This window comes from Oncorhynchus nerka, linkage group LG14, assembly GCF_034236695.1.
Source record: "Oncorhynchus nerka isolate Pitt River linkage group LG14, Oner_Uvic_2.0, whole genome shotgun sequence".
Lineage (NCBI taxonomy): Eukaryota > Metazoa > Chordata > Actinopteri > Salmoniformes > Salmonidae > Oncorhynchus > Oncorhynchus nerka.
Window position 1 is genome coordinate 13,128,379 of NC_088409.1, and position 25,669 is coordinate 13,154,047.

The 25,669-nt window shown below is 36.1% G+C and overlaps 2 protein-coding genes across 7 annotated transcripts in view; one reads left to right on the plus strand and one right to left on the minus strand.

Moving 5' to 3' along the window:
• The window catches only part of LOC115117136 (gasdermin-E-like), a 44,720-nt gene extending 29,851 nt beyond the window's left edge, over positions 1-14,869 (minus strand). Inside the window, exon 1 of the mRNA XM_065027445.1 lies at positions 14,800-14,869. Coding sequence (XP_064883517.1) covers positions 14,800-14,854 — 55 coding nt within the window. The 5' untranslated portion in view covers positions 14,855-14,869. The remainder of the gene's footprint in view (positions 1-14,799) is intronic.
• On the plus strand, positions 1,684-24,413 carry LOC135575137 (gasdermin-E-like). 6 transcript variants are annotated; one of them, XM_065027443.1, is made up of 10 exons: positions 1,684-1,773; positions 3,541-3,793; positions 3,996-4,200; positions 15,099-15,273; positions 17,186-17,306; positions 18,451-18,576; positions 19,543-19,670; positions 20,782-20,953; positions 21,061-21,134; positions 24,014-24,413. In XM_065027443.1, exons 2-10 carry the CDS (start codon positions 3,571-3,573, stop codon positions 24,239-24,241), a joined length of 1,452 nt encoding a protein of 483 aa, XP_064883515.1. In that variant the 5' UTR covers positions 1,684-1,773; positions 3,541-3,570; the 3' UTR covers positions 24,242-24,413. The 6 variants fall into 6 exon arrangements, with proteins under 6 accessions (XP_064883515.1, XP_064883513.1, XP_064883516.1 ...); XM_065027441.1 differs by lacking the exon at positions 1,684-1,773 and adding an exon at positions 1,782-1,993; XM_065027444.1 differs by lacking the exon at positions 1,684-1,773 and adding an exon at positions 1,782-1,993 and having other exon boundaries at positions 15,099-15,243.
• Positions 24,414-25,669: the final 1,256 nt, after the last annotated feature.

Genomic DNA, 25,669 nt, shown 5'->3' on the forward strand with positions numbered 1-25,669 from the left:
GTCTCCTTCACTGGAATATGGAACTACATAGGCTCTGCCTAGAGCTGGTCGTCCAACCAAACTGAGCAGCCGGGCAAGAAGGACCGTGGTCAGAGAGGTGACCAAGATCTCAATGATCACTCTGACAGAACTACAGAGTTCCTTGACGGAAATGGGAGAACCTTCCGGAAAGACAACAGTCTCTATAGCACTTCATCAATCTCTGCTTTATGGGAGAGTAGCCAGAAAGATGCCATTCCAGAGAAAGGCACATGACGGCATGCCTGGAGTTTACAATAAGGCACGTGAAAGACTCTGAGAGCATAAGGCAAAAGATTCAGTGATCTGGTGAGACAAAAATGTATCTCTTTGCCCTGAATGCAAAGCGCTATGTTTGGAGAAAACCAGGCCCAGCTCATTACCCGTCTAACACCATCCCTGCAGGGAAGCATGGTGGTGGCAGCATCATGCTATGGGGATGCTTTCCAGCGGCAGGGACTGGGAGACTGGTAAGTATAGAGGGAACAATGAATGGAGCCAAATACAGGCAAATCCTCTGATAACCTGCTTCAGAATGCAAAAGACCTTCGACTGGGGCAGAGATTTACGTTCTAACAGGACAATGACCTGAAGCATACAGCCAAAGCAACGCTGGAAAGGCTTCAGAACAAGAATGTGAAAGTCCTTGAGTGGCCCAGCTAAAGCCCAGACTTGAATCCCATTGAAAATCTGTGGAAAGACTTGAAGATTGCTGTTCTCTGCCAATCCCCATCTGACTTAACAGAGCATGAGAAAGTCTGCAAGGAACAATGGGAGAAAATCCTCAAATCCAGATGTGCAAAGCTGATACAGACATACCCATGACGACTCAAAGCTGTACTCGCTTCCAAAGGTGATTCTACAAAGTATTGACTCAGGTGTGAATATGTACAATATTTTCCACACTTTGTTATGCTACAGCCTTATTCTAAAATTTATAAAAACTTTTTTAAAATCCATTTTAGATACCCCATAATGACAAAGTGAAAACAAGTTTTTAGAAATGTTTGAAAATGTATTTAAAATAAAATCAGAAATATCTTATTTATATAATAAGTATTCAGACCCTTTGCTATGAGACTCGAAAATGAGCTCAGGTGCATCCTGTTTCCATTGATCATCCTTGAGATGTTTCTACAACTTGATTTTAGTCCTCCTGTGGTAAATTTAATTGATTGGACATGATTTGGAAAGGCACATACCTGTCTATATGAGGTCCCACAGTTGACAGTGCATGTCAGTGTATAGAATAAGCCGATGAGATCGAAGGAATTGTCCGGAAAGCTCAGAGGACGGGATTGTGTTGAGGCACAATGGGGGTAGAAACTTAAACTATGGGTGTAGAAACTCAAACTATGGGGGCATTTGGAATGCATCTCCTGTGTCATTGTTGTTTTTGTGAAAGATATTTGATTGTATTATTTATGTTAGTCTGTCTGAATAGATGATGAAAATGATCATGTCATGGATGTGGCTGTTACAGATAGGTGTTTTGTGGCATAATAGAGTCCATGGTCACGGTGAACTTTCCCTCAGCTGGAGAGGAGAGTGACATTGTGGACCACAGTGGGACATTTTGTGACAGCGGAGAAGCCAGCGTAGACATGGGGACACAATTGGTGGCAGATGCAGTGGATTTAAACTTTAATTCTGGGACTGAACACGTCTTCCACACTCGAGTCGTCCTTTGAAGAAAGAGGAAGTGAGACTGAAGAAAGAGGAAGTGGAAGTAAAAGGGTTACTTAACAAAAACAAGTAAGTTACCCTCTTATAAATGTGGAAGAGGACGTTTAAAAAGAAAAGTAGCATCTTTATAAACACACACTATATGATCGTGAAAGCTGCTGTGCTGGTTTAAAGTACCAAAAGAGGGTGCATTTTTTTCAACTGAAAGCCGATGCCCAGAGTTACCCATGATGTTACACAGTGATTGAAGTCAATAATTGTCAGACTCAATAGGAAACTGTGAAAAACTGTAAGTATTGAAGCTCTTGCAGGTTATGAAATACTACAATGAAATACTGCTCTTTCAGGTTATGTTTTGGATACATATATACGTTGGATAGCTGTGCCATCATTGATATTAGAATGTTGGAAGTTTAGCCACACACAGAAAAAGGTGCTATCTAGAACCTAAAAGGGTTCTTCGGCTGTCTCCATAGGATAACCCTTTGAAGAACCCTTGTTTGTTTCAGGTAGAACCCTTTTGATTCCCAGTAGGACAGTTTTAGGGTTCCATGTAGAAGCCTTTCTACAGAAGGTTCTACATGGAACCCAAAATGGTTCTACCTGGCACTAAAAAGGGTTCTATGGTGACAGCCTGAAGAACCCTTTTGGAATTTTCTTTCTACGAGTGTAGATTTATGTGACTGGGTGTAGTCGCACATGCATAACCACAGATGTAGGCTGTCTAAAGTGGTAGGCTATACTTCTGTGGTTAGCACAAAGCCTTAGTGTCAAGTCTGTGAGTTCACTAGTAACGGAAGTTGGACTGATATTTTCAACCACTCATTTGGTAGATAAGCCAAATTCAAAGGCGTTATCTTGCATCTTATCTAATCGTACAGTATCTGTTCATTGCTTATTTGAATCAAGATCAAACTATTTTCAACTCTCAAAGTAAAGGGTAAGAAGTGTGGTTATTTTAGTTTCCTCTGCTGGTTTATTTTAGACCCTTTGTTGTCAGAGCATAACTACAACTTTCATTACCAGTGAACGTTAGGTTGTTTGCTTTCTGTTGAATGTTAATAAAAAAATTGTTCCTGACTTGAAATCCTAATTTAGGTGTCAGGTATTCAGCAAATTATCTATTAGGAACGTTAGATTATGAGGTTAAAAAGTGGTGGCATTCTCCTTTAATTTGTACAGGGCTAATGTCAGAGATCAGATTATAATGGGTCCCTCCTGCAGAGTTCTGGACATGTCCCATTCTGTGATAAAGCAGACCCGCGTGAGTCCCAGGGCAGTATTAGGCATCTTGACGGAGAGGATTATGACATCACTACCTTGCTTGGTCACAAAAAAATGTTCAGAAGCAGTAACTTGGCATGTACCAAGAACCTAAACATGGATGACAGCCATTTCCCTGCACCCTGCATTTTAGACATTCTAGTATGTAATTCTTAATAACAAACTGTATCTTTACAATTTATCAATGTCAAAAGGACCCAGAGGAAGAATACTAAAGCTGATTTTTGCGATATAAAAATGAAGAAAAATCTACAGCATGCTATGGATAGCCTTGAATGATACACAACCAATGTTTTTGACTGAAATTATATCCTGTTTGTGTTTATATCCTGTTTCCTGTCATGTCAAAAGCAATGCTACTCTGTTCTGATCCACTCTTTTCCCAGGGAAAGTGAACCTTTCAAAGAGATTTGCATTATTGTGTGTCTTGACAACTGTGAAATGTATTTAGAATGCTCTTCAGAAGATGTTGTATTGATTGAGTGTTCATGTGTTCATCTTAATTTGTTTCTTAGACATCTTTGTCATTTGTGTCTTTGTCATCTGCTGCAGCCAGAAACACGATCCATCACCATCTCTCAGATGTTTGCCAAAGCCACAAAAGCCTTCGTGAAGGACACAGATCATGCGGGTCGCCTGATCCCTGTGTCCAGTCTGAATGACACAGACAAACTGAATCTCCGATCACTCATTGTCAAGACCAGGCACATATGCTTCTGGCAGGAACCCAAATACCAGTCCCCTGGCTTTACCCTCGGTGATGTTCTGGAGCCTGGAGAGCCTGGAAACACACCTTTAAGCCCAAGTAAGCACCAGAGCATCCTGCTAGTGACAAATAACTATTGTTGTTGTTGTTCTAAAATATCTGACCATTGATTTAAATATTTATCCTATTCTTGTTTTTCTGAGCAGAATAGGAAAATGCTAATGTCATGGATGTGTCTGTTATAGATATGTGCTGTGGTATAATAGCATAGAGTCCATTCAAATGTTGAACTTTCCCTCAGCTGTCAAGGAGTCTGACTTTGTGGACTACAGTGGGACATTTGGTGACAAGAAAGAAATGAATGCAGATGGAAACTTGGAGGCAAAGTTGGCTGATTTCAACCTGACCGTGGAAGGGAAATGGTCCACCAAACAGAAGCTGTCCCTTGGCAGCCTGAACAAAGAGAAGGTTGATGTGAAGGACTTACACAACTACTCAAAAAACAGGTGAGTTACCCTATACTATACATATGTTCAATACAATCATAATATATCATAATACATCATAATATAGTCATAATATAGTCATAATACAGTCACAATACGATCATAATAGTCATAATACGTCATAATACATCACAATACATCATAATACAGTCACAATACAATCATAATACAGTCATAATACAGTCATAATACGGTCATAATACGATCATAATAGTCATAATACAATCATCATACAGTCATAATACAATCATAATACGATCATAATAGTCATAATACAGTCATCATACAGTCAGAATAGTCATACTACGTCGTAATATAGTCATATATAGTCATACTAGTCTCAATACAGTCATAATATAGTCATAATATAGTCATAATACAATCATAATACAATCATAATACGATCATAATAGTCATAATACAGTCATCATACAGTCAGAATAGTCATACTACGTCGTAATATAGTCATATATAGTCATACTTGTCTCAATACAGTCATAATATAGTCATAATATAGTCATAATACAGTCATATACAGTCATCATACAGTCAGAATAATCATACTACGTCGTAATATAGTCCTATATGGTCATAGTCTCAATACAGTCATACAGTCATAAGTCATAATAGTCACAATACAGTCATAATATAGTCATAATACAGTCATAACAGTCATGATACAGTCATAACAGTAATAATACATTCATATACAGTCATAATACGTCCTAATATAGTCATACTACATCATAATACAGTCATGATATGGTCTTATATAGTCATAATAGTCATAATACAGTCATTATATAGTCATACTACATCATAATACAGTCATAATACAGTCCTAATTGTCATACTACATCATAATACGGTCATAATATGGTCATATATAGTCATACTAGTCATACTACAGTCATAATAGTCACAATACAGTCACAATACAGTCATAATACAGTCATAATAGTCATAACAAAGTCACAATACGTCATAATACAGTCATATGCAGTCATAATAGTCACAATACAGTCGAATACAGTCATAACAGTCATAATACGTCATAATACAGTCATAATACAGTCATAATACAGTCATAATAGTCATAAAACAGTCACAATACGTCATAATACAGTCATAATAGTCATAATACAGTCATAATAGTCATAACACAGACATAATACGTCATAATACAGTCATAATACAGTCACAATACAGTCACAATACAGTCACAATACAGTCATAATAGTCATACCAACTCATAATACAGTCATAATACAGTCATATACAGTCATAATAGTCATAACACAATCATAATACATCCTAATATAGTCATAATAGTCATAATAGTCATACTACGTCATAATACAGTCATAATACGTCATAATACAGTCATACCAAGTCAAAATACAGTCATATTGCAGTCATATACAGTCATAATAGTCATACTACAGTCATAATAGTCACAATACAGTCATATGCATCATAAGTCATTATACAGTGATAATAGTGATAATACAGTCATAATACAGTCACAATACAGTTATATACAGTCATAAGTCACAATACAGTCATATACAGTCACAATACAGTCATAATAGTCATAGCACAGTCATAATACGTCATAATACAGTCATAATACAGTCATACCAAGTCATATGCAGTCATATTGCAGTCATAATTGTCATACTACATCATATACAGTCATAATAGTCACAATACATTCATAATACAGTCATAATACAATCATAATATAGTCATACAGTCATAATACAATCATAATACAGCCATATACAGTCATCATACAGTCAGAATAGTCATACTACGTCGTAATATAGTCATAATAGTCTCAATACAGTCATATACAGTCATAAGAGTCATAATACAGTCATCATACAGTCATAATACAGTCATAATAGTCATAATACAGTCATAATACAGTCATCATACAGTCATCATACAGTCATCATACAGTCATAACAGTCATAATACAGTCATAAGAGTCATAATACAGTCATCATACAGTCAGAATACAGTCATCATACAGTCATCATACAGTCATAATACAATCATATACAGTCATCATACAGTCAGAATAGTCATACTACGTCGTAATATAGTCATATATAGTCATACTAGTCTCAATACAGTCATAATATAGTCATAATATAGTCATAATACAGTCATATACAGTCATCATTGATAGAGAAATTCTAAATTACTCTATGCTTTAATTGCCAAAACCAATTTCACACTCGTTTCTATTCATTAATGAGGTGTAAGTTCATATATACATTATTGATCATCTAAACTATATTTTCCTCTAACAATCATACAGTTAATTATGCATGAAGTAGATCGAGACCAGTCTTAAAAGCCAGGTAAAGAGCGTTTAATTCCAGAGACTACTGACCCATAATACAAAGAACATTACATTTTAAAGAAAGAAGACATAAAATGACGTCATCAGTTTCACACCCTCTCCCAGCCTTACAATGGTGTAGTATTCGGTCCTGGAGATAGTTTCACTCCCCACATAAACTACATTCCAACCTGTCTAAAGGATATACTTCTCTTCCCTAATGGAATCCAACCAAAACATTCTTATCTGTTTGAAAAACTATCTTATCCCTCCTTCTTAAACTTTCCCCAGGAGACACAGACACAATTCATTTCTGCTTACATTTTCAGTAACAGTACAATTAAGAACCCATACTTTTCAAATCATAACATAATAGTATTAGCATAAATGGTTCTAATCATTAATATATACATTATTGATCATCTAAACTATATTTTCCTCTAACAATCATACAGTCAGAATAGTCATACTACGTCGTAATATAGTCCTATATGGTCATAGTCTCAATACAGTCATACAGTCATAAGTCATAATAGTCACAATACAGTCATAATATAGTCATAATACAGTCATAACAGTCATGATACAGTCATAACAGTAATAATACATTCATATACAGTCATAATACGTCCTAATATAGTCATACTACATCATAATACAGTCATGATATGGTCTTATATAGTCATAATAGTCATAATACAGTCATTATATAGTCATACTACATCATAATACAGTCATAATACAGTCCTAATTGTCATACTACATCATAATACGGTCATAATATGGTCATATATAGTCATACTAGTCATACTACAGTCATAATAGTCACAATACAGTCACAATACAGTCATAATACAGTCATAATAGTCATAACACAGTCACAATACGTCATAATACAGTCATATGCAGTCATAATAGTCACAATGCAGTCGAATACGGTCATAATAGTCATAATACAGTCATAATAGTCATAACACAGACATAATACGTCATAATACAGTCATAATACAGTCACAATACAGTCACAATACAGTCATAATACAGTCATAATAGTCATACCAACTCATAATACAGTCATAATACAGTCATATACAGTCATAATAGTCATAACACAATCATAATACATCCTAATATAGTCATAATAGTCATAATAGTCATACTACGTCATAATACAGTCATAATATAGTCAAATATATATATAGTCATAATACAGTCATAATACGTCATAATACAGTCATACCAAGTCAAAATACAGTCATATTGCAGTCATATACAGTCATAATAGTCATACTACAGTCATAATAGTCACAATACAGTCATATGCAGTCATAAGTCACAATACAGTCATATACAGTCACAATACAGTCATAATAGTCATAGCACAGTCATAATACGTCATAATACAGTCATAATACAGTCATACCAAGTCATATGCAGTCATATTGCAGTCATAATTGTCATACTACATCATATACAGTCATAATAGTCACAATACATTCATAATACAGTCATACTACAGTCATAATAGTCACAATACAGTCATAATACAGTCATAATACATCACAATACATCATAGTATAGTCATAATATAGTCATAATACAGTCATAATACAGTCATAATACAATCACAATACAGTCATAATACAATCATAATACATCATAGTATAGTCATAATATAGTCATACAGTCATAATACAGTCATAATACAATCATAATACAGTCATAATACAGTCATAATACAGTCATAATACAGTCATAATACAGTCATAATACAGTCATAATAGTCATAGTCATAATACAGTCATAATACAGTCATAATACAATCATAATAGTCATACTACGTCGTAATATAGTCATAATAGTCTCAATAAAGTCATATACAGTCATAAGAGTCATAAGAGTCATAAGAGTCATCATACAGTCATCATACAGTCATCATACAGTCATCATACAGTCAGAATAGTCATACTATGTCGTAATATAGTCATAATAGTCACAATACAGTCAAATACAGTCATAATAGTCATAATACAGTCATAAGAGTCATAATACAGTCATCATACAGTCATCATACAGTCATAATAGTCATACTACGTCGTAATATAGTCCTATATAGTCATAGTCTCAATACAGTCATACAGTCATAAGTCATAATATAGTCATAATACAGTCATAACAGTCATAACAGTCATAATACAGTCATAATAGTCATAATACATTCATATACAGTCATAATACGTCCTAATATAGTCATACTACATCATAATACAGTCATAATATGGTCTTATATAGTCATAATAGTCATAATACAGTCATTATACAGTCATTATATAGTCATACTACATCATAATACAGTAATAATACAGTCCTAATTGTCATACTACATCATAATACAGTCATAATATGGTCATATATAGTCATAATACAGTCATAATACAGTCATAATAGTCACAATACAGTCATAATACAGTCATACTACAGTCATAATAGTCACAATACAGTCATAATACAGTCATAATACATCACAATACATCATAGTATAGTCATAATATAGTCATAATACAGTCATAATACAATCATAATACAGTCATAATACAATCATAATACATCATAGTATAGTCATAATATAGTCATAATACAGTCATAATACAGTCATAATATAGTCATAATACAGTCATAATACAGCCATATACAGTCATCATACAGTCAGAATAGTCATACTATGTCGTAATATAGTCATAATAGTCTCAATACAGTCATATACAGTCATAAGAGTCATAATAGTCAAAATAGTCATAATAGTCATCATACAGTCATCATACAGTCATCATACAGTCATAATAGTCATAATACAGTCATCATACAGTCATAATTCAGTCAGATACAGTCATCATACAGTCATAATAGTCATACTACGTCGTAATATAGTCCTATATAGTCATAGTCTCAATACAGTCATACAGTCATAAGTCATAATATAGTCATATTACAGTCATAACAGTCATAACAGTCATAATACAGTCATAATAGTCATAATACAGTCATAATAGTCATAGCACAGTCATACGTCATAATACAGTCATAATACAGTCATAATATGGTCTTATATAGTCATAATAGTCATAATACAGTCATTATACAGTCATTATATAGTCATACTACATCATAATACAGTCATAATACAGTCCTAATTGTCAAAATCAAATCAAATCAAATCAAATGTATTTATATAGCCCTTCGTACATCAGCTGATATCTCAAAGTGCTGTACAGAAACCCAGCCTAAAACCCCAAACAGCAAACAATGCAGGTGTAAAAGCACGGTGGCTAGGAAAAACTCCCTAGAAAGGAGTTTGTCATACTACATCATAATACAGTCATAATATGGTCATATATAGTCATAATACAGTCATAATACAGTCATAATAGTCACAATACAGTCACAATACAGTCATAATACAGTCATAATACAGTCATAATAGTCATAACACAGTCACAATACGTCATAATACAGTCATATACAGTCATAATAGTCACAATACAGTCAAATACAGTCATAACAGTCATAATACAGTCATAATGCAGTCATAATAGTCATAACACAGACATAATACGTCATAATACAGTCATACCAAATCATAATACAGTCACAATACAGTCATAATACAGTCATACTAGTCATAACACAGTCATAATTCAGTCATAATAGTCACAATACAATCATAATACATCCTAATATAGTCATAATACAGTCATAACAGTCATAACAGTCATAATACAGTCATACTAGTCATAATACATTCATATACAGTCATACGTCCTAATATAGTCATACTACATCATAATACAGTCATAATATGGTCTTATATAGTCATAATAGTCATAATACAGTCATTATACAGTCATTATATAGTCATACTACATCATAATACAGTCATAATACAGTCCTAATTGTCATACTACATCATAATACAGTCATAATATGGTCATATATAGTCATAATACAGTCATAATACAGTCATAATAGTCACAATACAGTCATAATACAGTCATAATACAGTCATAATAGTCATAACACAGTCACAATATGTCATAATACAGTCATATACAGTCATAATAGTCACAATACAGTCAAATACAGTCATAATAGTCATAATACAGTCATAATGCAGTCATAATAGTCATAACACAGACATAATACGTCATAATACAGTCATACCAAATCATAATACGGTCACAATACAGTCATAATACAGTCATAATAGTCATACTACGTCATAATACAGTCATAATATAGTCATATATAGTCATACTACATCATAATACAGTCATAATATAGTCATATATATAGTCATAATACAGTCATAATACAGTCATACCAAGTCAAAATACAGTCATATTGCAGTCATACTACAGTCATAATAGTCACAATACAGTCATATGCAGTCATAAGTCATTATACAGTGATAATACAGTCATAATACAGTCACAATACAGTTATATACAGTCATAATAGTCACAATACAGTCATAATAGTCATAGCACAGTCATACGTCATAATACAGTCATAATACAGTCATACCAAGTCATATGCAGTCATATTGCAGTCATAATTGTCATACTACATCATATACAGTCATAATAGTCACAATACATTCATAATACAGTCATACTACAGTCATAATAGTCACAATACAGTCATAATAGTCATAGCACAGTCATACGTCATAATACAGTCATAATACAGTCATACCAAGTCATATGCAGTCATATTGCAGTCATAATTGTCATACTACATCATAATACAGTCATAATACAGTCATAATACAGTCATAATAGTCATAACACAGTCACAATACGTCACAATACAGTCAAATACAGTCATAATAGTCATAATGCAGTCATAATAGTCATAACACAGACATAATTTGTCATAATACAGTCATAATAGTCATAACACAGTCATAATTCGTCATAATACAGTCATAATAGTCATAATACAGTCATAATATAGTCATAGCACAGTCATAATACATTCATAATACAGTCATAATACAGTCATAATACAGTCATAATATGCCATAATACAGTCATACCAAGTCAAAATACAGTCATATTGCAGTCATACTACAGTCATAATAGTCATACTACAGTCATAATAGTCATAGCACAGTCATAATACAGTCATAATACAGTCATAATACAGTCATAATACGCCATAATACAGTCATACCAAGTCAAAATACAGTCATATTGCAGTCATACTACAGTCATAATAGTCATACTACAGTCATAATAGTCATACTACAGTCATAATAGTCATAGCACAGTCATAATACAGTCATAATACAGTCATACCAAGTCATATGCAGTCATATTGCAGTCCTAATTGTCATACTACGTCATAATACAGTCATAATACAGTCATACTACAGTCATAATAGTTACAATACAGTCATAATACAGTCATAGTCATAATACAGTCATAATAGTCATAACACAGTCACAATATGTGATAACACTGTCATATACAGGCATAATAGTCACAATACAGTCGAATACAATCATAATAGTCATAACACAGTCATAATACATCATAATATTCACAATACAATCATATACAGTCATAATAGTCACAATACAGTCACAATACAGTCATAATACAGTCATAATACAGTCATAATAGTCATAACACAGTCACAATACGTCATAATACAGTCATATACAGTCATAATAGTCACAATACAGTCAAATACAGTCATAACAGTCATAATACAGTCATAATGCAGTCATAATAGTCATAACACAGACATAATACGTCATAATACAGTCATACCAAATCATAATACAGTCACAATACAGTCATAATACAGTCATACTACTCATAACACAGTCATAATTCAGTCATAATAGTCACAATACAATCATAATACATCCTAATATAGTCATAATACAGTCATAACAGTCATAACAGTCATAATACAGTCATACTAGTCATAATACATTCATATACAGTCATAATACGTCCTAATATAGTCATACTACATCATAATACAGACATAATATGGTCTTATATAGTCATAATAGTCATAATACAGTCATTATACAGTCATTATATAGTCATACTACATCATAATACAGTCATAATACAGTCCTAATTGTCATACTACATCATAATACAGTCATAATAGTCACAATACAGTCATAATACAGTCATAATACAGTCATAATAGTCATAACACAGTCACAATACGTCATAATACAGTCATATACAGTCATAATAGTCACAATACAGTCAAATACAGTCATAATAGTCATAATACAGTCATAATGCAGTCATAATAATCATAACACAGACATAATACATCATAATACAGTCATACCAAATCATAATACAGTCACAATACAGTCATAATACAGTCATAATAGTCATACTACGTCATAATACAGTCATAATATAGTCATATATAGTCATACTACATCATAATACAGTCATAATATAGTCATATATATAGTCATAATACAGTCATAATACAGTCATACCAAGTCAAAATACAGTCATATTGCAGTCATACTACAGTCATAATAGTCATACTACAGTCATAATAGTCACAATACAGTCATATGCAGTCATAAGTCATTATACAGTGATAATAGTGATAATACAGTCATAATACAGTCACAATACAGTTATATACAGTCATAATAGTCACACTACAGTCATAATAGTCATAGCACAGTCATACGTCATAATACAGTCATAATACAGTCATACCAAGTCATATGCAGTCATATTGCAGTCATAATTGTCATACTACATCATATACAGTCATAATAGTCACAATCATATAATACAGTCATAATACAGTCATAATAGTCACAATACAGTCATAATAGTCATAGCACAGTCATACGTCATAATACAGTCAAATACAGTCATAATATATGTCATAATACTACATCATAATACAGTCATAATACAGTCATAATACAGTCATAATAGTCATAACACAGTCATAATAGTCAAATACAGTCATAATAGTCAGTCATAATTCGTCATAATACAGTCATAATAGTCATAATACAGTCATAATAGTCATAATACAGTCATAATATAGTCATAATACAGTCATAATACAGTCATAATACAGTCATAATACAGTCATAATACAATACAGTCATACCAAGTCAAAATACAGTCATATTGCAGTCATACTACAGTCATAATAGTCATACTACAGTCATAATAGTCATAGCACAGTCATAATACAGTCATAATACAGTCATAATACAGTCATAATACAGTCATAATATGCCATAATACAGTCATACCAAGTCAAAATACAGTCATATTGCAGTCATACTACAGTCATAATAGTCATACTACAGTCATAATAGTCATACTACAGTCATAATAGTCATAGCACAGTCATAATACAGTCATAATACAGTCATACCAAGTCATATGCAGTCATATTGCAGTCCTAATTGTCATACTACGTCATAATACAGTCATAATACAGTCATACTACAGTCATAATAGTTACAATACAGTCATAATACAGTCATAGTCATAATACAGTCATAATAGTCATAACACAGTCACAATATGTGATAACACTGTCATATACAGGCATAATAGTCACAATACAGTCAAATACAATCATAATAGTCATAACACAGTCATAATACATCATAATATTCACAATACAATCATATACAGTCATAATAGTCACAACACAGTCATATACAGTCATAATAGTCACAACACAGTCATAATACAGTCATATCAGGTCATAATAGTCATAATACAGTCATAATACGTCATAATACAGTCATATTACATCCTAATATAGTCATAATAGTCATACACAGTCATAATAGTCATAATATAGTCATACTCCATCATAATAGTCATAATATAGTTATGTATATATAGTCATAACACAGTCATAATACAGTCATAATATAGTCATAATAGTCATACTACGTCATAATATAGTCATAATACAGTCATAATAAGTCATATTGCAGTCATATACACTCATAATAGACATAACAGTCATAAGAGTCATAATACAATCATTTTCATTCATATACAGTCATAATACAGTCATAATACAGCCATAATACAGTCATATACAGTCAGGATACAGTCATAACAGTCAACATAGTATTAATACAGTCATAACAGTAATATATAGTCTTTAAAGTCATTATACAGTCATAATAGATCATACAGCTCACCTTCCCAAGTAGTCGAAGACCCAAGACCAGCGAGCAAAACTGGTTGCAATGACATCAGGCAGGTATCTTTTGTGTAAAAAGGACATTTTCAGGTTGAAGTGATTTCAGACAACAAAGAAGTGGAACTGTACTTGTTTAGCAACTTCCTGAATCTTAAACTACATCCTCACTGTTGTCACTACTAGTTTAGCTTAAAGGGACAATCTGTGATTGGTACATCCATTTGTTTACTTTTAAAGTAGCTTTCCAGTGTTTCCAGATTTCTATGAAATATGACCTAAAATGTGTCCCTCCTGCAGAGTTCTGGACATGTCCCATCCTGTGATCAAGCAGACCCGTGCGAATCCCAGGGCAGTGTTAGGCGTCTTGACGGAGAGGATTATGACGTCACTACCTTGCCCGGTCACAAACAATGTCCTTAAGCATGGCAATGTAGGAGCCAACGTGAGCGCCTGTGTGTTCCTGAGCGGGAAGGTAGGAGGAAAGATTACCAAGTGTTCTACTGAAGTGAATGATATTTTACTGGTAACTCAGAGTTAGATCATCTCTGTTGTAAAATAGATTTTTAATCTCAATAATCTCACTTCATGATAGCTAGGCCTTCATAAATAAAGTCAATGTCAGGACCATATTGACAGATCACAGATGTTCAGTAGTCGTACTACTCACAGATGTCTGTTCAGTCGTGGTAATACTCACAGATGTCTGTTCAGTAGTGGTAATACTCACAGATGTCTGTTCAGTCGTGGTAATACTCACAGATGTCTGTTCAGTAGTGGTAATACTCACAGATGTCTGTTCAGTCGTGGTAATACTCACAGATGTCTGTTCGGTAGTGGTAATACTCACAGATGTCTGTTCAGTCGTGGTAATACTCACAGATGTCTGTTCAGTAGTGGTAATACTCACAGATGTCTGTCTGTTCGGTAGTGGTAATACTCACAGATGTCTGTCTGTTCGGTAGTGGTAATACTCACAGATGTCTGTCTGTTCGGTAGTGGTAATACTCACAGATGTCTGTCTGTTCGGTAGTGGTAATACTCACTGTTCGGTAGATGTCTGTCTGTTCGATGTAGTGGTAATACTCACAGATGTCTGTCTGTTCGGTAGTGGTAATACTCACAGATGTCTGTCTGTTCGGTAGTGGTAATACTCACAGATGTCTGTCTGTTCGGTAGTGGTAATACTCACAGATGTCTGTCTGTTCGGTAGTGGTAATACTCACAGATGTCTGTCTGTTCGGTAGTGGTAATACTCACAGATGTCTGTTCAGTAGTCGTAATACTCACAGATGTCTGTTCAGTAGTGGTAATACTCACAGATATCTGTTCAGTAGTCGTAATACTCACAGATGTCTGTCTGTTCGGTAGTGGTAATACTCACAGATGCCTGTCTGTTCAGTAGTCGTAATACTCACAGATGTCTGTCTGTTCGGTAGTGGTAATACTCACAGATGTCTGTTCAGTAGTGGTAATACTCACAGATGTCTGTTCAGTAGTCGTAATACTCACAGATGTCTGTTCAGTAGTCGTAATACTCACAGAGTACCTTTGATATTTTCAGTACAATTTTTCTTTTGAATAAAGACTTTCTAAAATGCCACAATTCAGCATTTTGACCGTGACTTCTGGAAAATGTTTAACCCACTTATCCCAACATTTCTCCACGTTTTCACCATCATTGAAAAAGCCCTAGTTCTTTTGTTGTTTTGACAAAGTCATTTCTGAAGATTTGTATTTATTTACTGTGATTAATTTACGTCTGTCCATCTCTTTAAGGTCAACCCTGTTACGTGAACTCTCGTTTTAATATGGTGAAACTGTTTTCTAAAGAATTATTCAACATCTAATAGTCAAATCATGGTGTAAAAGCAGGTAAACAAACTGTTTCTCCTCCTTTAGTTCATTTTCTGGTGTTTTGTGGTGGAAAACTGAGTGGGTTGAGCGTAACACTTCAAACCTGTTCTCCATAGATTTAAACAAATAAATGGGGAAGCTTGCTTTCCATTACCACTCCTGCGAACAGGCTTCCATTACCCCTGTCACAAGGATATTTATGGCTGATTTCAAATGGTCAACCCTGATATGGTCAACCTTGTTACTTAATAGGCACTTACTATAATCATTTAAACAAATATCTCTTGAGATGGGAAAACATACTTTTTTACAAAGTTGAACCTTTGCTCTTTATGAGAGACTGTTCAAATTAGGTGAAATCCCAAAATAAATTTGAGCAAGTTACACTTCTCAAAAGGCAGCAAATAGTGTTTTTATCATTAGAACCACTTCCTGAAAATGTGGTGGTGTAGAATATGTGACTGTCTGGGTTAGAATCTGGGTCGTCTGGGCACCAAACGTCTCTGACTCATTTAAAATGTTCTCCACAGGCCTCTATGAAGCAGATCGGCAGTACTCAGACAGAAAGTGATGTGTCACTGGGTATTCCTGCAAATACTGTCATGGCCTACAGTCTGATTGAGCTCTACGTCAAATGCAATGGACAGTTTGGTGAGGAAGTGTATGGTTTGTCAATGTCCCAGGTATAGCTGCATGGTTAAGTACCATGGTAAAGTACACAGCCAGCATCTGTGTTCCTCAGTGTATTTAGTGTATCCCACTGTATTTAGTATATCCCACTGTATTTAGTATAGCCACTGTATTTAGTATAGCCACTGTATTTAGTATATCCCACTGTATTTAGTATAGCCACTGTATTTAGTATATCCCACTGTATTTAGTATAGCCACTGTATTTAGTATAGCCACTGTATTTAGTATATCCCACTGTATTTAGTATATCCCACTGTATTTAGTATAGCCACTGTATTTAGTATATCCCACTGTATTTAGTATAGCCACTGTATTTAGTATAGCCACTGTATTTAGTACAGCCACTGTATTTAGTATAGCCACTGTATTTAGTATAGCCACTGTATTTAGTATGGCCACTGTATTTAGTATAGCCACTGTATTTAGTATATCCCACTGTATTTAGTATAGCCACTGTATTTAGTATATCCCACTGTATTTAGTATATCCACTGTATTTAGTATAGCCACTGTATTTAGTATATCCACTGTATTTAGTATAGCCACTGTATTTAGTATAGCCACTGTATTTAGTATAGCCACTGTATTTAGTATAGCCACTGTATTTAGTATAGCCACTGTATTTAGTATGGCCACTGTATTTAGTATAGCCACTGTATTTAGTATATCCAATGTATTTAGTATAGCCACTGTATTTAGTATAGCCACTGTATTTAGTATAGCCACTGTATTTAGTATAGCCACTGTATTTAGTATATCCCACTGTATTTAGTATAGCCACTGTATTTAGTATATCCACTGTATTTAGTATAGCCACTGTATTTAGTATATCCACTGTATTTAGTATAGCCACTGTATTTAGTATATCCCACTGTATTTAGTATAGCCACTGTATTTAGTATATCCAATGTATTTAGTACAGCCACTGTATTTAGTATGGCCACTGTATTTAGTATAGCCACTGTATTTAGTATAGCCAATGTATTTAGTACAGCCACTGTATTTAGTATGGCCACTGTATTTAGTATAGCCACTGTATTTAGTATAGCCACTGTATCTGTCTGTGTGTGACTGGTTATGACTGTTGTCTGCTCTTGTCCACAGAGCTGTGCCTCATCCGCAACAATGGGGGCTTTGAAAAGGTTACGTCAAAGGATGAGATTCAAGAGGATGGAATTATGGACCTGAGAGGCGACTTTCATACCAACAGCCCCTTAAATCTGAACGAAGGTAATAATGCCAGTGGAGGGTAATGTCTCCTGTTTAGCGGTCAACATGTAGTCTACTGAATGGAACGTCTGGTCAACATGTAATGTAGTCTACTGAATGGAACGTCTGGTCAACATGCAGTCTACTGAATGGAACGCCTGGTCAACATGTAATGTAGTCTACTGAATGGAACGTCTGGTCAACATGTAGTCTACTGAATGGAACGTCTGGTCAACATGTAGTCTACTGAATGGAATGTCTGGTCAACATGTAATGTAGTCTACTGAATGGAACGTCTGGTCAACATGTAGTCTACTGAATGGAACGTCTGGTCAACATGTAGTCTACTGAATGGAATGTCTGGTCAACATGTAATGTAGTCTACTGAATGGAACGTCTGGTCAACATGTAGTCTACTGAATGGAACGTCTGGTCAACATGTAATGTAGTCTACTGAATGGAACGTCTGGTCAACATGTAATGTATTCTACTGAATGGAACGTCTGGTCAACATGTAGTCTACTGAATGGAATGCCTGGTCAACATGTAATGTAGTCTACTGAATGGAACGTCTGGTCAACATGTAATGTATTCTACTGAATGGAACGTCTGGTCAACATGTAGTCTACTGAATGGAACGTCTGGCCAACATGTAGTCTACTGAATGGAATGTCTGGTCAACATGTAATGTAGTCTACTGAATGGAACGTCTGGTCAACATGTAATGTAGTCTACTGAATGGAACGTCTGGTCAACATGTAGTCTACTGAATGGAATGTCTGGTCAACATGTAATGTAGTCTACTGAATGGAACGTCTGGTCAACATGTAATGTAGTCTACTGAATGGAATGTTCCATATTTAAATTGTTCTCTTTGATTAGTAATTACAATGTTTCCACACTTTTGGAATATAAAATTAAATGATTTGGTACATAAAAATAGGACACTTTGACAAAATGGTCTCTGTGTTGTTTGTGCGTTGATAGAACTGGACAAACTGAGTGGTCATTTCCAGCTGCTGTCAGTCCTGCCGGTGGCCAAACGCTCCTCTCTGCTCCAGCTCCTCAAGACAACCATGGAGGACAGAGAGGCAGTCAGTGTGCTGGAGAGTGTGGTGAGTGGTAGAGGTCTTCACGGGTCCAACAGATCTGAAATCCGACCCGGGACCCGAGTGGGTTCGGGTCCTAAATTCTGACTTTTGTCTCGGCTCTGGGTCGGGTCTGATCTAATTGCCACAGGTTTTTGGGTATGTGTAATTACAATTGATTTACCGAATGGACCTGATTGGACGGCAAAGAGGAAGAGGACGGCTCTTGTTATCTGTTTCAGCCAATTGCAACTCAATAAAATGTATAGCTTATGTCCAACTGAAACTGATTCCGGCCGCTCACCTGACATGCCCCTGCTGCTGAGGAGAGGGAGAGAGAGAGCGAGTGAGTAAAAGGAGACATTGTCTAGGCTACTGTTATTCCTGAAGATTGAGGCCTTTTTCAATGAAGTAAAGCGAAAGTTAGAGGAAAAAGCGTATTATCAGGATAAGGTAAGACCCCGAGTCGAAGTAATGATGTTTATTTCAGCAACAGAGGCAAAGGTACAGGACGGCAGGCAGGCTCAGGGTCAGGTCAGGCAGAGGTCGGAAATCCAGATAGGGGCAAAGGTACAGGACGGCAGGCAGGCTCAGGGTCAGGACAAGCAAGGGTCAAAAACCAGGAGGGCAAGAAAAATAGAGTCTGGGAAAAGACAGGATCTGACAGGACAAACGCTGGTAAGCTTGACAAACAAGACGAACTGGCAACAGACAAACAGAGAACACAGGTATAAGTACACAGGGGATAATGGGGAAGATGGGCGACACCTGGAGGGGGTTGGAGACGAGCACAAAGACAGGTGAAACAAATCAGGGCATGACAGTACCCCGCCCTCTAGGAGCGACACCTGGCGCCCTACATGGGCGCATACCTGGTTGACCGGGGTGCCAGCGGGGGAGGTCGGCGATGAGGGCTGGGTCCAGAATGTCTCTAACAGGGACCCAGCACCTCTCCTCCAGGCCATAACCCTCCCAGCCCTATAGTAGTAGTCCTATAGTAGTAGTCCTATAGTAGTAGTCATATAGTAGTAGCCACACACACACACACACACACCCCTACCTACCCACCTACCTACCTACCTACCTAATGGCAGGAATTAATATATTCCTCTCTCTCCCTCTCTCTCTTTTGTCACAGCTGGATCAGATGTGTGATGGTGAGACTCCTGACATGGGTGTCCTGGAAGAGTCTGAGAGGGAGACAGTCCAGGCCATACTGGATCTTGTAGACCAATGTGTTGGGAAGGATGAGGACGAGATCAGATCTTCACTTCTCAGTGCCGTCCACCTCATTGTCAGTGCCATGGACGGTGAGATAGAGAGCAGTTTTCACAGGATTCTCCAGTTATTATTTGATCAGTTCCTGGGAAACTAGGTTCACTACTGTGGTTTTATGTGTGTATATTTATATCTTCAGGAATGACAGATGAAGGTCTCTCTGTGTTGGGATCCTGTTGCAGTCCTCCAGTCTTACAGGCCCTGCAGATCCTGGTGAGTTCACACCTGCTTGATTGAGCCTCCAGTCCTATATGACCTGGAGTTCATTTTTCTAGGTTTTTGTTTATGTAAATGTATTTGGGTTTATGTAAATGTATTTGAGTTTATGTAAATGTATTTGGGTTTATGTAAATGTCTTTGAGTTTATGTAAATGTATTTGGGTTTATGTAAATGTATTGGGTTTATGTAAATGTATTGGGGTTATGTAAATTTATTTGGGTTTATGTAAATGTATTTGGGTTAATGTAAATGTATTTGGGTTTATGTAAATGTATATTCCCATGTTAAATAAACTCATATTTCTACCATTATGATAACATTGTACCACCAGTAGCAGTACTGACACCAATGACGGTAACCAGTGGTGATTTTTAACAAAAATATTGGTGGGGCAAACTCAATGAAAAAAAGTGAATATGCATCGATACATTACTACACTAAACATTGAATGCATCATCATAAATAATTACCAATCCCAGAAATTAGTTTTGAGCCACACACAAAAAACGTTATAGCATAGCATGGAACCCAAACCGGCTGCGCGCATGCGCCATCGTGCATAAATGTATTTTGTCTCTCCACACCAAACGCGATCATGACATGCAGGTTAACATATCAAAACAAACTCTGAACCAATTACATTAATTTGGGGACAGGTCGAAAAGCATTAAACATTTATGACAATTTAGCTAGCTAGCTTGCACGTGCTAGCTAATTTGTCCTATTTTGCTAGCTTGCTGTTGCTAGCTAATTTCTACTGGGATATAAACATTGAGTTGTTATTTTACCTGAAATGCACAAGGTCCTTTATTCTGACAATTAATCCTCAATAAAATGGTCAACCGAATCGTTTCTAGTCATCTCTCCTCCTTCTAGGCCTTTTCTTCTCTTGACTTTATATTGCGATTGGTAACTTTCATAAATTAGGTCCATTACTGCCACTGACCTCGTTCGTCTTTCAGTTACCCACGTGGGTATAACCAATGAGGAGATGGCACGTGGGTACCTGCTTCTATAAACCAATGAGGAGAAGAGAGAGGAAGGACTTGCAGCGCGATCTGCATCAGAAATAGAACTGTTTTAGCCTTTGGCAACGCAGATTCTCGTTGGCGCGCGTGAGCAGTGTGGTTGCAATAATTTAATAATATAGATTTCTAAATTTATTTTGCAACGCTCGCGCACGCGACGTGAGCGATGTAGTCAGCTGATTACAGGCTAACTACACCGCTTGCATCACATGCGCGAGCGTTGCAAAATAAATTGGGTTCCGTGGGTTATGACCAGTGTATATGCTACTGTCCATATCTTTGGCTCCTATTGCAAGGGAGACCACGGTAGTCCAGCATACTTTATAGAGTAAAGTCTATTTGACTTCAGAATCAATATCAGCATCGGTCTGCAATATTGCTAATCACTGTTAGAGTGATGGGACGCAGCAGAACACCATTCTGAGTGCAGTTGCCTCTGCCTGTCTGTTAACAAGATGCTCAGGTTATGAATTTAGCAAAAATGTTTATAAAGCTACTCTCTGCCTCACTTCAACCATTGCATAGATACTCTTCCATGGGTTTTTACATTCTGACATCAATCATTACCAACAACACGTAGTAGCTAGCTAGCTACCTCAAACAGCAGCTGTTAGCCACCGCAAGTTCCATCCAAACCACTCAGGTTGAATTATTTTATAACTTGCTCTATTTTAACTGAGGCCTGTTCAGTGGTTGATGAGCACCAAGATGTTTTATCTCTACAAGTTTTAAAATAATTTGCTAGGAGATTGTTGACATGATTCATGATGACTTTTCAGCTAGCTAACTAGAAGACCATAAACAACTATGAAATTTCTACCAGAGATAAGATGTCTATTTATCTTTGGCAAATGACATCAAGCCTTCTTATGCGGACACTACTAATGAATCTCTATGGCAGCACCCAAGTGGGCTACAGCTGACTGAGTCCCCAGGCTAGCCTCTCCATAACAGATCACTGAGGGAGGCTGAAACAGCTGCATTAGGGAGCTGCCTTTCCTCAAATCAAATTGACCAAAATAACAATACAACAGGGAACGAGCATGTACTGTGTGCTTTATTAGCTCAAGCAATTACAAATCAAATGTGTTTGAATGAAATCCAGAATTACATGCAGAACAGCGCCATCTCCCGGATAGTGGTGGGGCTGCCCTGAATGATGTATTGCATCAAAGTATAGGTCACATCAATTACACGTTTATAAGTCATTTAGGAGTTTCTTAAATGGAGGCCACCGATCTCAAATCTAAGGTCATTTAACCTTTAAAAGTAATTGACTTAATCATTTACTAAAGAGATTTGATGAATCATTTTGCTCAGTGTAATTTCCCTTAATTTAAATTGAGTAACACCAATTACACGTTTTATTTAAACACACCAAATGATCACTGGAATCATAACATTGATGACATACTAAAAGGGTCTGATTAGCTAATAATTTTATTTAATATTGACCCCTCTCCTGATAACAGTTTGCCACTGGAAAGAATGCTTAAGGTCCTTGTATATCTTTGTAATCAGTGATCTACAAGGCTGTAACACTAATGATATGAAATACATTTGTTTATTTTATAGCATTCAAAATAATATATCTCTAAATCTCCAAAATAACTCTACTCATCAATACTGGGACAAGCCTATTTGCTTCTAAGTATTTTAAACAATGCATACAAATCAAGTTTTGCAGTATGAAGGACTTTCATTATGTTTTCACATTGATAAACAGTTCAGTATCAATTAAAATATGTATAATGTCTAACTATTTGTCATTTAAAGTGTTTTTCATTGTTGCAAATTCTAGGGATGCAGATGCCACATTAATTCCTGTGCTGCTGGTCCTCCAGGTGCAGCATGTGGCAGCAGGGAGTGGGGAGACCCTCTCTCTGAGAGATGCAGGTCTGGCTGTTCTGACTGAGGAGGAGCTGTATCAGAGGACAGAGAGTCTCTTTGGTCACTCTGAAGTTACACTGAAGAGAGAGGGGGACACACTGAGGACAGAGATGAAGGACCATCCTGGATACCTTCCTCTAGTCATGAGTATCACTGTGAAAGGCCTGGCCTCTTTAGTGTAAGGAGGGAGGGAGAGGGAGAGAGAGAGAGACCATGCAACTTGTAAATCCTATTTGAACTGATACACTCAGTATTCCATTCCATGTCTTACTCTTGCACTAGTTGAGCCACAGAACTAGTGATCAACAGTGAATGTACCCTTCTAATGTTTTCAGTAAAGTTCAACAAACGATATCAGACGTCCCGACCTCCATTCTTCTAGTCATTAGATAATACAACATAAAGTGGGACATTACAGAGGGGGGAGGGGTAGTTTATTAGGATCCCCATTAGATAATACAACATGAAGTGGGACATTACAGAGGGGGAGGGAGGGAGGGGTTAGTTTATTAGGATCCCCATTAGATAATACAACATGAAGTGGGACATTACAGAGGGGGAGGGGGAGGGAGGGAGGGAGGGGGAGGGAGGGAGGGGGTTAGTTTATTAGGATCCCCATTAGATAATACAACATGAAGTGGGACATTACAGAGGGGGAGGGAGGGGGGGAGGGGGGGGGGGTTAGTTTATTAGGATCCCCATTAGATAATACAACATGAAGTGGGACATTACAGAGGGGGAGGGAGGGAGGGGGCGGGGGGGTAGTTTATTAGGATCCCATTAGATAATACAACATAAAGTGGGACATTAAAGGGGGGTTAGTTTATTAGGATCCCCATTAGATAATACAACATAAAGTGGGACATTAAGGGGGGGGTTAGTTTATCAGGATCCCCATTAGATAATACAACATAAAGTGGGACATTACAGGGGGGTTAGTTTATTAGGATCCCCATTAGATAATACAACATAAAGTGGGACATTACAGGGGGGTTAGTTTATTAGGATCCCCATTAGATAATACAACATAAAGTGGGACATTAAAGGGGGGTTAGTTTATTAGGATCCCCATTAGATAATACAACATAAAGTGGGACATTACAGGGGGTTAGTTTATTAGGATCCCCATTAGATAATACAACATAAAGTGGGACATTACAGGGGGGTTAGTTTATTAGGATCCCCATTAGATAATACAACATAAAGTGGGACATTACAGGGGGGGTTAGTTTATTAGGATCCCCATTAGATAATACAACATAAAGTGGGACATTACAGGGGGGTTAGTTTATTAGGATCCCCATTAGATAATACAACATAAAGTGGGACATTAAAGGGGGGTTAGTTTATTAGGATCCCCATTAGATAATACAACATAAAGTGGGACATTAAAGGGGGGTTAGTTTATTAGGATCCCCATTAGATAATACAACATAAAGTGGGACATTACAGGGGGGTTAGTTTATTAGGATCCCCATTAGATAATACAACATAAAGTGGGACATTAAAGGGGGGTTAGTTTATTAGGATCCCCATTAGATAATACAACATAAAGTGGGACATTAAAGGGGGGTTAGTTTATTAGGATCCCCATTAGATAATACAACATA